At 37.7% G+C, this 15,507-nt stretch overlaps 2 protein-coding genes across 3 annotated transcripts; one reads left to right on the top strand and one right to left on the bottom strand.

The window, feature by feature from the left end:
* On the top strand, positions 1,583-2,002 carry LOC105161965 (leucine-rich repeat extensin-like protein 3). The gene has a single exon (XM_011079853.1). The coding sequence runs from the start codon at positions 1,583-1,585 to the stop codon at positions 2,000-2,002; it is 420 nt and encodes a 139-aa protein (XP_011078155.1).
* Positions 2,740-7,053, bottom strand: LOC105160095 (protein WVD2-like 7). 2 transcript variants are annotated; one of them, XM_011077359.2, is made up of 10 exons: positions 6,852-7,053; positions 6,640-6,727; positions 5,096-5,764; positions 4,677-4,892; positions 4,477-4,514; positions 4,299-4,391; positions 4,121-4,217; positions 3,963-4,040; positions 3,601-3,708; positions 2,740-3,473 (listed from the first exon to the last, which is right to left on the bottom strand). In XM_011077359.2, the coding sequence occupies exons 2-10, from the start codon at positions 6,679-6,681 to the stop codon at positions 3,063-3,065; spliced, it is 1,752 nt and encodes a 583-aa protein (XP_011075661.1). In that variant the 5' UTR covers positions 6,682-6,727; positions 6,852-7,053; the 3' UTR covers positions 2,740-3,062. The 2 variants fall into 2 exon arrangements, with proteins under 2 accessions (XP_011075661.1, XP_011075665.1); XM_011077363.2 differs by having other exon boundaries at positions 3,963-4,034; positions 6,852-7,052.

The raw sequence follows: 15,507 nt of genomic DNA, 5'->3' as shown, positions 1-15,507 counted from the left end.
TGAAAAATGGAGTTTGTAGGTAAATCAAGACAAATTTTGACGTTAAACAAATGGGTTGTTGTAACATGGTTGCATACAATACGGTTAAATTTGAGGGTCCCGTATATTAAGGTACCACATTTATTAGAAAATGACTTGTTTTCAATAACACATGTATGTAATTACATCAAATATTTTTTCATTTCTTTTTCAAAAAATTATGGGCTTTTGATTATGATATCTCAATTTTCGAGAAGCTTTCTTTCATTTTTTGATTTTTTCCATCATTTTTAAAAAGTAATATTGTTGTGGGAAAGTTTTAGCTCGAATTTAATTCGGTTAAATTTGAATCAATTATATGACAAGTGCAATACATTTGTCTTGTGATTAGTGTACAATTTAGAGAAAGTGAACAATCACATGACAAGTGTGATACATTTGCTCTTGGGTTAAATTCATTTTGACCTCCTGTGATATATAAAAATATCAAAACTCCCCCTATGAAATTTTTAATATAAAAAATCACCCCTATGTTACGAATAAATAATCACACCGACCCCTTGATCAATTTGAGCCTATTTTTTTAGAAACAATGACTAAAATACCCCTTCTAGTCAACTGGTCAAACTAGGCCTATTAATATATAATTATTTTAATTTATAATATATATAATTTATAACTATTAAAATATATTTATAATATATATAATTATAATTTATAAAAAAATTAAAATAATAATTATAAGCCCCCCCCCAACCCCACCTACTTCGCCCCCACCCCTCTCGCCTCCAACCCCCCCTCCCTCCCCCCACTGTGCAAATTAATATTTTATTATATAAATAATTAAATAATTATTATAAAAAATAATATTTTATTATTAATATAAATATATAATATGTAAATTAAATAATTATTATAAAAAATAATATTTTATTATTAATAAATATATATAATATTATATATATTAATGTGAGAGAAGGGCAAAAATGTAAAAGAAAAGGTACTTTCAGAGAAAAATAGCAGTCAAAGCTCGTGTGACCGAAATTTTATACGGAGGGGATATTTTTAATTTATTTTATATCACAGTGAGGATATTTGATACTTTAATTTTCATAGGGTGTCTTTTCTTTGGATTTTTCCCATTTGCTCTCTGATTAGTTTGATTGGATCAAATCAAATTCGGGTAAAAAAAAATTAAATTGTTATGTCTTCGCTCTAAGTTTTCCATGATGACATATGTCACTATAAATACATCTCCTAGTTTTTTTCTTGCAAGAAATTCTGTTGCTTGCCACGTAAAATACCAAATAATGATAAAAATATTGAATATCCCACGTCCAGATCTCGACTTCCTGAGTATACCAAGTCAATTTGAATAACTCTGGCAACGACCATTATGCATGATGAAGTATATTTTATGACCATTGATGTCCTACCAACCTTTGCTTTTGTTCTACACTACTCCCTACTTTTTGCCTGCTGTCTGAGCCATGACAAAACTATCAAACTCTCAAATCAACAAAACTAGCCAGCCCCACATATTCTCTCCCATTACATATCTCATTGTATTGTATTTCCTTCTCAAATAAACACCACTAAAACCATGGCTTCCACCCTTCACATGCTACTCTCAACCCTTCTTTTCCTCTCCACAATTCTTGAGTATCCGGTCCCTACAACGCCGCAGGAGGAGTGTCCGTATCCGTGCTATCCACCACCCACTGGCCCCGGGAACAACCCTCCCCTGTCCACAACGCCACCAGTTTCCACCCTCCCTCCACCAGCTCCAGTTTCCACTTCTCCTCCTGCTGGAGTGTTTCCGTTTACTCCTCCATCCCCTTATTTCTATGGAGCTGTGCCGCCGCCGCCGGAGCCTATTCTGCCCTGGTTTCCGTTTTACTACAGGAAGCCACCCCATCAAGATCAGTCGTCTTCATCATCAGCTCTGGAATCAGGATCAAGATTAATCAGTTTTTGGATCGTGTTTCCTCTTCTTCTTCTGTTTTGTTTTCCACTAAACTAATATAACTTCACTTTTCATGTATCTAAAGCTGATTATTAACTCATGATCAAATATGTATGTGAAATTAAAGAGAATTCTTGTAGGTCACTTGTCACTTATATCATTCTGTGTTCTATTCTTGAAATTTTTGTCTTTTTTACTTTTTGTTTTCCTGTTTCTTTTGTGATGAAGCTCATATATATGATAGTCTTAATGTTGCACCCACTGCATTGTATGTTGGACCGTGCTTTAAGGTTGGTAGCGTAGGGTGTTGTGAATAGTTTACTTCTCCACCTTCAGGGCCGCCTCCACCTACATTATTGCAATAACATTTTAAATATAATCTATGACGCATTAAAGTCCAAACGCCATTATTTAATTGGGCCCTGCTTATTAATATGCTCATTCGTACGTGGTCCAATAAGGCTTCGCCGAGATTGATAGCATGATTAAATGACAAATGATTAGTGCAAGTTAATCTTACAAGTTTGTCCATAAATACTCTCTATTATAATCAAAGATTTGGGCTTATGAGCTCTTTGATGTATGCGGATACGATGAGACCATAAATATGGTATATTGTATGTATGATCCAACAGTTGACAACTCTATCCAAGTGGGGAGCAATAGCATGTTGAGCCAAGGCAAAGGCATTGGGGGATTTTTCTGCAGCTATTGTTGTTGAATATCCAAACAAATTGGAAGCAGTTATTAGACGGAACTACGCAGATTGGAGTTATATGACTCCATAAACCATCTTTAAGTTGAATTGGATGACTCTCAATCACCACTTAAATACTAATCATACCAACCAATACAACGCAAGAGTCTTGTGGTTTAGTTTAACTTTTCACAATAGACACATACAACTATAATGTACATCATCTGCTGCATCTGATTCCGATGGGAAGCCAAACCATCAAAACATGTCACTAAGCAAATGCGCGCGGATACCATATTTATTGTCTAAACTAGAGACACCTCTTTCATGCTTTTCTTCTCATCATAACATCAAACAGAGAAAAGGCAGGGCGAGTTAGAGACGAGCAAGACGATCAATGGCGATTGCAAATTACCATAGTCAAGAAGCCAAACTGACTACCGTGTCACCTTTGGTCTTCTCAGTTCTTTTCTTTTGCTTTTCACCCATTGCTTTGCCCTTGTAGATCTTACCACCTGCAGAGAGTTTGTCTTTTCGCAAATTTGCTTGCTTCTCCTCTTTTTCTTTCTTCCACCCCACCAGAGTTTTTATTCTCGCTTGAGAACAATGGCCATAGCTTGTCTCTGCAGCAGGAGATGACGGACCGCTGTCTGAAGTCACTGTGGAATGGCAGCTGGTCGATCCTGAGGCTGGTGGTGGATCAGTTGTCTTTGGAGGTGCAGCAGTAAAAATTGCTTGGCCTTTGCCTGCTGAAGACCTTTGATGATTTCTGCCACCAGTATTTGTTGATTTGGGCTTTAGTTTGCGTGGTTCTACATTGCTAGCAATTGCCTGCTCAATTTTGCAAAAGCCAAAGGAGCTTTTATTAGAAAAAATGGACTGTATTATTGCCCACTAATACTTGTTGCAACCAGAAAATGAATTTTAGTATGAGCCCGTTAGAGACTTGTTCAGGTACCTTCTTTCTATCCGACTCCCGTAAAGTGCCACGATAAAAGGAAGGCAGTGGTGTGGCTTTGAAGTTGAGGCTTTTCCTCAACTGCTTGATCTCAGCTTCTGTCTTCTCCTACAAACAACAGAATAATTTCAGCAAATCGTTAAGTGTGAATATTTATCTGCTTCAATGAAAAGAAACTTATCAAAATGATGATAAGAAAGAAATTCCACAATTTAATTCCATATACTTTTCATCAGTGTGATCTCATTCGTTGGGTGAAGATTTCCACCTGATTGGTAAGTCATTCATCTTTTAGTTTTCAGTTGCAAATATAAAAACAGCTTGCTTGTTGAGCCCTTAAGATTGATTTCAGAGTTTATTACCTTAGTCTTTGCCCGACGTTGATGCATTTCAGCTTCTTTTGCATGCATTTTTTCCTCTAACTTCATATCAAACTGAAACTAAAAAGAGAACTCCATAAATAAAGTATATGTAATCTATCTTAACATTGGTTCAGTTGACAGAAGCATAAGTATCTTGCCTCTTTCCTTCTCTCAGCACGCTCATTGCATTTGAAACTGAACCTAGAACTATCCTGTTTTGTGCTTGGTTCAATTTTACCAGCAGCTGGCCTGACCCTAAAAACCATAAGACAGTTGTGAGGTCGGAAAAACTCACAGCATGCTGTTAATGCAAGTTCACTAATATTTATTGTCAACCTGTTTGCCCTTTGATACACTCTACTGGAACCTTTCGGCCACGTAGAAGACTGAGGCTCTGTCATTTTTTTGTTAATTGATTCTTTTTCACCCCTGTAATCCAGAATGAATAAAGTGCCGGCTTACAAAATAACGACGAGAAGAAAGTATCTATCATGATAACGAGAAAATGCGATACCTTTTGGTCTCTTTAAATCCTTGTAATTTTGATCCAACCTGCAGAAAGGAGAACAACCAGTCGTTAGGATTAGGAAAGGGGCAAGATAAAAATCTACGAAAACTATTTTAAGAAATACAAAACAAAAGCAAGCAATTAAAAATTCCAAAAAATGAAGACATGCTTTTGTCTTTACAGTATAACTTAAACGAACAATGGACCTCATGTTTAGGCATTATCTTTGCTACAGATTTGTCCTGACCAGCAGCTTCTGAAGTCTTTCTTTCTGCTTTAGATCTGAATAGAACATTGTTTGCTGTTTTACTCTTTTCTGAGCCTTTCGATGCTTTGCCAGGAACAGATATTCTGCTCTGTGCAACACTAACCCGCGACACCAATCTTGGCTTCATATATTCAGGCTCTGATGGAAATTCTTCCTGCATTAAATTACCCTGTTAAATCACATATTTAATCCAACAGGCTCACAGACACTATTGATGAAGAGTACAGAGCCACATGCATAACAAGATAAAAGCATTACTAATCATCAGTAGCTATTATGGTTGTTCATTTGTGAAGGTTCAAGATTCCCCTATATTAAACGTACTAGAACAGGTACAGATGTAAGAAAGCAACAAACCTTGGATGATAAACTTTGTTCATCTTTGGCATTGGCAGCTATTTCATCAGTCGCATGAGTAACGCTGAACAGGTCAATGGTCATATCTGAGACATTGTTTGTATCTAAGTAGGCTGCTTCACCATCAAGTTTCTCTTTCACTTCAATTACTGATCCAGATTCGATTGAAAGTAAACTTCCAAGTTGAGCATGGTCAGCTTCTTCTACATTCTCATGTTCAGAAAGACACTTGACATTGTAGGAACTATCGCATGAAACTGCAATTTCAGCATTAGAAGTTGATGTCCCAAACACTTCCTTATCATGTTCCATCACTTCATGCTCTCTATCGTGTACTGAACCATCCAGGCTTTCATCGAAGCATTGAGAATGCGTTTCTAAACTCATGTGATTAATTTCCTCGTCAAAACCCATCTTCTCCGAGACATCATTTTCACTGGTTTGGTATTCTGTCCCCTTCTGGCTTCCAGGTGAACTGAGACCCAGCAACCCCTTCTTTCTGAAATGGGCCTCAAAGTAAGCTTTCTTCTCAATAACAGAACCTGGTTTAGAGCATTTCTCGACCTCTTCAAGATACCTGTTGTGGGAGAAGGATGACCTCCTCTCCCAACATAGAGCTTCATTTTCAAATCTTCCAAATGAGATAGAGCCTGAATGAAGAGAATCTGCCTGTTCATTTCAAGAGAGTGGCTAATTAGGGAAGAAGGCAAACGAACCTTCATCAGTTATCTAAATTACTGTTTTACTTGCAAATAAATCAAATATCAATCTAAAATTCATTCTCTCGATGCCATGAACAACGCATTCTTCAGTGATGTTTGAAGCAGCTGAAGCTTCCTAATCGGTCATAAAATTTTCTATATTTGCTTTATAGTCGCATTCGGCGCTGGACACCATTATTTTCAGTAGAAAAGATTTCTTGATCCTTTCGAGTTTGAAGCTGAAGCCTCATTTCATCCTCCATCTATCTTCTAAATTGATTCTCTGTGAGAATGGACCCTAAGATCACACGATCGACAAAACACTGCCAGAAAATAAAGCCAAACTCCCTTTCACTTCTTCACACTTTCAGGGAAGTCCCGTAGGTATCCCTATCTTTCTTCCGACAGTAAAACAAAAAGTAGTTTCTCATCACATGCAGTCAATAACGAGCAACTCTAGCAGAAAATCCAAGATCCATAATCATGATTCATGACCGACATCAGACTCCATTATACACACCATACATATAGTTGATATACTGATTAAAACATAATCGGCATCAACATTTAGAGTATGATCCAACAACAAACTTGGCCTAGAAACAACAGTTTTAAGCCAAAAATACCACTATATGCTAATATGCATTAGATGATTTGCCCTCCAAAGATTTTTTCTGAGATAAACGATACTACCAATATTCCTAACAACCTTTTGCTTCAGAAGCCTAACATTAATACCCACAAAGAAAAAGATAAAAAATAATTCAAGATTAGAACTTTAAATTCATATACAGTCAACATTCAGATCAACTAACTAAATGCATCATATCAGATCCCAAATACCTGAAAACCAAGCCCGAAAGGTTCTTCAATTTCACCCGCCATTGTTTAACTGTCAGCACCGGCTTAAAAACATAGCCTTTCCAAACATCTAAACACAACAATTAAAACCCATCAGCAAGAAACACCAAAAGCTATCATTATGATTACTTAGCATTGCAGAAGAAATCACCGCCCAAGAACGACGCAAACGGAAAGAAAGATATCAAACTTACAAAAGCATTCAAGAATAAAGAGGAAGAAGAATGTTGTTTGATCCTTTCTTGGAATCAAAGTGAATGAGAGTGACTGAGATGCAAACAAGAATCACTTCTTTGCTTTAAATACGTGAAAGTGTTTAGATTTTCAAGAAAACAAAGAGTGAGAGAGAGATAGAGAGACTGTGAGAATTCTGAAAGATGCGCAACTGAAGTGAATAAGACTTAACAAGTATGCTGTGATCCAGTTTGTAGTAACAGTAATCAGGGACTCCTGAGGTGCATCTACATCATGGATCATGTGCCGCTGTTCATCTTTTTGTCCTTTCTTGATGGCTACATTAGTGGGCCCACGTTGTCATGTTGACCTGCCGTTGGATTAGTCGACATCTTACGGCTGATAACAGTTACATGTGGGCTCTGAATGATCTCACACGTGCCGGCAAGTGGAGGCCTTTATAGGTTCATCATTGCTTGGATTTGAGACGATGAACGTGTGATTGATTAGTGGCTTTGGGTTTTTTGGGAAAAAAGATGGTATAAGTCCCTTCTTTTTTATATTCCACCCTATGTAACTGAAAAATTATTAAAGAATCATATTATAGTAATGTGACTTTCGATTTTATGGGTATTCCATTGTGGAAATTATTGCTCGTTCTAACCTCAATTTAATAAAAAGAAGTCGTAAGAACATTTTGTTTGGGAAAAGAAGGTCAGACCTATTGAAATTTATATAAATCATTCAAACTCATTATTTATAATTAATATAGTCTGTTTATTTATATTATGTATATGTATATTATTAATATTAAAAAAAAATTAGACTGAACAAATTAGAAACTATACACAGGCACAAAAATTTAATTTATTGTGAATATTTCTTATTATTAATCGTCTTCCCTGTAAAGAGCATGCTATTGCTAAATAAAAACTTGAAAAATTCGTCTTCTATTGATTGGTCACGTGTTAAAGCATTATTATGACATGATTCATGGTGCAATATATATTATTTGATGATACTAAAATTTAGTGTGTGCTTGAGGTTCATTAGATGTAATGATAACGTGTATGTTCCACCGCAACATGATCGACATAAATAGACTTTTTAGGACTACAGCAAGAAATCGAGGAAGAAAGGGAGGGAGTTGAATTCCCAAACACAACAAAAACAAAAATAAGCAAAGACCAATAGATTTTGTTAGGACATGTGCGTAATGTCTGGCAATGCCCGACATGAAGAAGTTGTATGTTAGAAATTTGAACCCGAACGGGGGTTTGTATCACCAAGTACCAGCCCTGATCCACTAGACCAGGCCCAAGGACCTTGTACTTGCATGATCGACACTCGAGAGTGGTCCAAATCATCCATGCATCATTAGGTTTCGATCTTGTTATTATTTTGTGATTACATAGAAAGTACTAAAATCCAAATATGTATGCCTAGATACTTTTTTTAAGGTTAAATTGTATGTACATTGAGAGGCTAAACTTATGTGCGATACTTATAAAAGAAAAAAAGTATGGTTTCGATCGAGCATACATATATATTTGTTGTAATGTTAATTTTATTTTTTGTATATCTATAAGTGGGATGAATATATAATTAATTTGATTGTGTATTTGCTAGCAACATGCATGCATGTACAATAAGATTTCAACATAAATTTGACGCTTGAGATTATTTGGGTACACATAATTAAAGAGTTCATTTAAAAATGGAAGTTGAAGTCAAAGAAATAACACTAACTTATTATTGCAATTAATACATTCCATAAAATTTCAATTGGGATGTCAATAAGGTGGTTGTCCGTTTACGAATGGCCTAGATATAGTGTGGTCCAAGGCGAGAGTTGAATGTATATAAGCTCCAATGTACGTGTTGTGAAAATTTTAGTTTATTATTAAAATAATTTGACCAATCAAGATAAATAATAGATGTAATATATGTAAATAAATATAAAATGGATGGCCTGTAAAAGTCATGTCACTTGACACTGTTTTAACATTATAATAACCTTCCTCTATGCAGATAGTATCGACTCACCACCAACCCAAAATAAAACCCAAGGCCTCAATTATGTACATAGGTAGGTCCTGAGGCACATATAGTGGTGTAGGATGGACGAATTCTCTGGACTTTGCCCATTGTTGCAGATGCAATAAACCTTAACTGTATACTGCTGGCTTTTGCCCTTTCATCAATTATTCTTTGGATAGTTCCTTACTGCATTTTCATGTAAGATCTGGACTCAATGTAAGTCTTATCATTCACTAGCTACCGCTTTCTAGGGATAATTAGTATACAAAATTTTATCTTTAGTCGTCCTAAACCTAAAAGAACCATCATAAACATGTAAGGTTTTTTAATTTGTTTGATGAATTCACTGTTAAAAAAAATCAATTATTTCCTATATTATAAATCACTTTAATTTTAAAATTATTTTTTTTTTCGGCATAAATTTTGTCCGTGGTTAATTAATGTTCACCATTATTTTATCTAAGATAAAAAAAAAATTGTCATATTTTTAATTGTATCTAATATTTTGATCTCATTTGTAAAAATAATGATTAATAATCATTTTATTGCTGTAGATAATTTATATTTACTATAATTTTTAATTTTCAATCGAAATAATTAATTATAACGAAAACCCATATATTTTCTAGTGATTCCATGAATCAGGTAAAAATAAAAATTCAAATATTGGCGTTTAAAATACAAATTAGATGTGAGTGCGTCCATGTGGAATATTAATTAATATAAAACTCAAGTCCAAATTTCTCAAGAGCCAGAGGGAACAAATTCAAATGCAGTGGGCTTCAGGTGGGTGTGAAATAAGTTGGCAGGCAAAAGACATATGTGCGGATTTTCTTAACTCTCATTACCCATTAATTTAGAAATGGGTATTCAGAATCCATGTGAGTTTGCAGCAGAAGGAATCAACTGAGTGTTATTTTTGTAGTACTTTTGATGTACTTAATAGATCAGTTAATTATCTTAAGTTTCGACAGGGAAAGAAAACAAGGGAATGTCAAGTTACAATCCTTCAAATTTTCACTGGAAAAAGGCAATTATTTGAACACATTTTCGCTAATTAGATGACTTTTCTCTTCCTTTTTCTTGAAAAATTAAAGTCCTCTTTTGGCACTACTTTTGCGTATAAAATTTAATTTTGATCTGCTGCAACATGCATACCATATTATCTAGTTATATTACTAGAGCTTCATTTTATATGGAAAAATTGCAATTTACCCCTAGAAAATGAGCAAAAGAACTTGTCTGAAAAATACAATAGTAAATTATCTTTTATGTTTTGAAAAATAAAGTAAACTAACCCCCCTATCTAAACCATTGATAGGGGATAATTTGCTTTATTTTTTTGAAATAGATGGAATAATTTGTTAATTCTTTATTCACAAAGAGTACTTGCTCATTTCAAATAGTATAGAAGATAAATTGCATTTAACCCTTAATTTTATACACTAGGAGGTCCATTCTTCTTGAAAAAGATTGTTTTCATGGTGCTTCTCAAAATAAATGTAAAAAAACAAAGCACATATTTTTTAGCAATTTGCTAATAATTGTCGTAATAAATTCAAAGTTTGATCTCTTCTCTTGTGTGCAGTGAATATGAAGAAGCAAAACAAGAATTAGAGAGATCATGATATGAAGAAGCAAAAAGAAGACGACCCTCGAAAACGTCTTGTTATCATATATTTAATTGCAATATTACTGTTGCTTATAATGTCGAGATATTTATATATATATATATATATAATCATGCATAACACGAGTTCTATACTAGTATAATGCATGCTTCGGGAATGGGTTAATTTATATATGGCGGTGGTTGATCTATTGGATGAAATTTTATCTTCTTTCCAAATTCTCCACATAACACAATTATTTTGTTGATTTGGGTTGGTGTTGATTTTCATGCACTCAGTACAAGAAAAAACACAAGAACAAGTCATTGTAGAGAAATCCTCTCTAATTTTCTGTAACAATTTTTATCATTCAATAATGAAGGTATACAAGGCATAAATATACAATGGACGTAACCGTCCCAACTAACTAATAAAGTTGGATACAGAAAAGAACAAAAAATATAGTTATAGAAAATTTATCTAGTATCCAGAAAATCCACAGACGTGGTATACGTGACCTCACATGCGACCTCAGTAGTAGCGACCTCATGAAGAGGAACAAAGTTCTGAAGATGTGCGGATCATGAGCGATCTCACAATGACTAGTGTGGACCACGACCTCAACGTACGCGACATGATGTTCAACTTCAAGATCACAGGATTGGAGAATCGAATTCTCAATAGCCCCCCACAAGTAGTAGCGACCTCATGAAGTATACTTGGAATAACGTTCTGAAGATATGCGAGATCGTGAACGATCTCGCAATGACTAGTGTGGACCACGACCTCAACGTACACGACCTGATGTTCAACTTCAAGATCACTGGATTGGGGATCGAATTCTCAACAGCCCCCCAACAAGTTGGACGTGGCTCGAACGAGAACATGCCCAACTTGGAAATCATGGTGGCAAAGGTCGAAACGGGCAAGATCTTAGTAAACAGATCAGCGGGCTGTAGTGAGCTTCTGACAAATGAAGGTGAAATAAAACCCTCTTTGTAGGCGTTGTGAACTAAGTGACAATTCAGTTCAATGTGCTTAGTACGTTCATGGAACACAGGGTTGGCCAAGATACGAAGAGCTGCCTTATTATCACAAAAAAGATCGATGGGCACGGGAGCGGTAAGACCAAGGTCAGCTAGAATGTACCTAGGCCATCGTAGTTCACAGACAGTGGCAGCAACACTGCGATACTCTGCCTCAGCAGTGGATCTGGAGACAGTGGCCTGTTTCTTAGTCTTCTAGGATATCAGAGCCGATCCAAGGAAAACACAAAAGCCAGTGAGCGACCTCCTAAGTCTAGGCAAGATGCCCAATCCGCGTCATAATAAGCTTTCAACATCAAGGAGTTATGCGCAGGGAAGAACAATCCTTTAGATGGACACTCCTTTAGGTAGCGAACTACATGAAGGGCAACACGCTAGTGTGAATCACAGGGATTTGTGAGAAATTGATTGAGTTGTTGGACGCATTATGCGATGTCTGGACGAGTAAAACCCAGGTATAATAAGCGACCCACAAGACGCCGATAGGAATCAGGGTTAGAAAGTGGTTTATCAGTGCCAGATCGCAGCTTCAATCCCTGAGGGAAGGGTGTGGAGGTCGATTTGGCATGATCAAGACTTGTGTCACGAATAATATCCAAAACATACTTTGTTTGTGAAACATACAGACCATCGGTACTCCGAGCAATCTCTAGGCCAAGAAAGTAGCAAGCATCACCAATATCCTTGATAGTGAAAAAGATTGTGAAGATAATCCTTTACTTCCTGAATTCCTGATAAGGAGGGCCCAATAAGTAATATGTCATCCACATAAACTAGCAACGTCATCGAGCCAGTGGGAGTGTCCTTGACGAAGAGGCAATGATCATGAGCTGATTGATGAAAACCATAAGCGACCAGGCGAGTCGTGAATTCCACGTTCCATTGGCGAGACGCCTGTTTCAGGCCGTATAAAGATCTCTCCAATTTGCAGACCAGGTGAGGGGCAACAGTGTATCCCTTTGGTGGAGTCATGTAAATGTCTTCGTCCAGATGTCCATGTAAAAATACATTATTGATGTCGAGTTGATGAAAGGGCCATCCGCGAGCTGCGGCCGCAGCAAGAAACAGCCGTACTGTGACAATATTAGCGACAGGAGAAACACTGTTCGTGTAATCAACCCCTGCGACCTGAGTGAATCCTTTTGCGACCAGACGAGCTTTTGTATCTTTCCAATGTGCCATTCGCTCGCAGCTTGGTTTTGTAAACCCATTTGCATCCAATTGCTCGATTTCCTTCAGGTAGTGGAGATAAGGACCAGGTATTATTTTTCTCCAAGGCATCCAACTCTGTTCGCATCGCATCTCTCCATTCCTGATGCTGAACAACTTCTGTGAACGACCTGAGTTCCTGCAAAACAGACAACGAGGCCATAAAAGACATATATGCAGGGCTAGTGGGAAGAAGGGATGAGGTGGACCTACTGTTACATTTGAAGTTGTCAAGCCAGGCGGGTCGCTGAATATTCATGGTGGATCGACGAAGAGGAGGTCCAGGAGGAGAATTAGAAACAGTGAGTGAGGTAGAGACGATAGGAGTAGATGAATGTGTATCTATTGAAGAAGAGGCGGAAGGAAGGGATCGAGGAATGTGAATGTCGAGATCAGTGTGTGAAGGAATGACGGCAGGTTGCTGTCACATGTGGATAGGTTGCTGTCACAGGTTTGGTGGCAGAGTAAGGAAATTGATACTCATAAAACTGTACATCTCTAGAGATAAAGGTGCACTTTTTTTCAAGGTCGTACAATTTATATCCCTTCTAGGTCGTGGCATACCATATCAAGAAACACTTGAGAGCCCTAGACTCGAATTTGTGTTTATGAGGGTTAGTGTTGGTCACATAGCAAAGGCATCCAAAGGTGCAAAAATGAGTGCAGGTAGGGGGGAGATCGTAGAAGAGCTCATAAGGAGTTTTCCATTGAAGTAATTTCGAAGGGGTTCGATTTATGAGGTAGGTCGCTGTAAGGATGGATTCCCCCCAGAATTTTATGGGCAAGGAAGCTTGAAATAAAAGAGTTCGTGCCACATCGAGCAGATGACGGTGTTTGCGCTCTACTCTCCCATTTTGCTGAGGGGTATAAACACAAGAAGTTTGATGAATGATTCCTAGGTCTCTACAAAGGGCAAGACAGTTGTTATTGATGAATTCTGATCCATTTTTAGAATCCAAAACTTTGACAGTTTTATTGAATTGGTTAAGGACAAGGATTAGGAAAGTTTTGAGAGTGGCTGCGACCTGGGATTTTTAATGGAGAAGATAGGTCATAGACTACGACTATGATCATCTAAAATGGTTAAGACATAGTTGCAGTTAGTGAGAGTGGGAGTTTTGTATGGTCCCCAAAGGTCAACATGGACAAGATCGAAAGGAGCATTAGATCGTTTGTCATTGCATGGAAATGGGTCACGTGTTTGTTTAGCCTTGTGGCAAGTATCACAATGCAGATTTATTGATTCATTGTCAAGGCACAATACAGAAATTTGTTTCAGCACATGTAAAGTTGCATGCCCTAATCTATGGTGCCAAGAGGAAGCATTACAAGTGCTAAAAGAAGAAGAGAAAGTGGCATGGAAGGAGGTCACAGGTTGTAAGAGTAGGTCGGCACCATATTGTCTGATGACATAAAGATTCTTGAGTAGGGTTCCCACAACCAGGTTTCTCTTAGTTACTCGGTCCTGCAAGACACAATTGAATTTAGCGAACTGAAAAAAATATGACACATTGCGACACAGTTGAGCGACCGAGAGCAAATTAACCAAAAAGGAAGGGATGTAGAGGATGTTGGTGAGTGTAACTTCATTGTTCAAACAAACCTCACCAATATAAGGTGCGACCTTCTTAGTCCCATCGGGTAGGATTATTGAGTGCATGTGTAGAGATTTAGAGTAGGAGTGGAAAAGGGAAAATTAGCACATATGTGATTAGTGGCCCCTGTGTCTATAATCCAAGAACCCAAGTCAATAAAAGTTTCAAACACATTACCAGCAAAGTCTTCATTAGGGTCGCAGACAAAGTTGGCACAGCCTGTTGTGAGTGGACCTAATGGCATGCCCCTTTTCTGCATGAGTTTGATGAGATCGCTCATGAGTTCAGCGATCTACTTTGTTGAGGTAGAGCTCTCAGCGACCTTCACATCAGTGGTTGTGGCAGCAAAACCTTTGATTGTTGTGGACCCCTTGCCTCTTTTGTTGTCACTAAGTGCCTTGTACCAATCTGGAGTCCCATGAAGCTAGAAGTAGGTCTCTCGAGTATGTCCAGACTTATAGCAATGCGAGCAGGACGCGGCTTGCTTGTCCTGTGGAGATCCCCTGCGAGTCTGGAATCTGGTCGCACCGTCCCATCTCCCATCCTTAGATACGACCTGATATGCCGTGTGGTTCAGCGAACTCCCTATGTTGCTGTGAATGTTCCACTGATTTTCCACTGTGAACAGCATCGAGAAAGCACGTCCAATATTGGGTAAGGGATCCTGCATCAGCAACTCCTTTCGCCATCATAACCCTCATGTACTCCCGTGAGGAACTGCAACAATTGTGTAGCTTCATCCCTCGCTGCAATTGCCTTGTTAATGCCACAGGTACAGCCCCCGCAGGTGCAGCTCAGAGCAGGGGACAAACACTGGAGCTCATTCTAGAGCTTCTTAATCTTGGTCATATATGCCGTCAGCGACATATCCCGTTGGGCAATGGAGGCTATATCCCGTTGAATTTAGTAAACCATTGGGCCATTGTTGCGCCCATATCTTCCTTGGATTTCAAGCCATAGTCCCCGCGAAAAAGAGACATACATAAAACTCTCCACTATTTCTTTGGATATCGAGTTCCATATCCATGAGGTCACAATGAGGTTCACACGTCTCCACTGCTCAAAATTAACTGAGCCCATCACTGGCTTGGGAAAGGTCCCATCAATGAAACCAAGTTTCATCTTCGTTCCGAGCGCGACATACACGGCCCGACTCCACGGTAAGAAATTAATTCT

This window comes from Sesamum indicum, linkage group LG1 (assembly GCF_000512975.1).
Source record: "Sesamum indicum cultivar Zhongzhi No. 13 linkage group LG1, S_indicum_v1.0, whole genome shotgun sequence".
NCBI lineage: Eukaryota > Viridiplantae > Streptophyta > Magnoliopsida > Lamiales > Pedaliaceae > Sesamum > Sesamum indicum.
The sequence above is the reverse complement of the archived record's forward strand: the minus strand, read 5'-3'. Positions and strand labels throughout refer to the sequence as shown.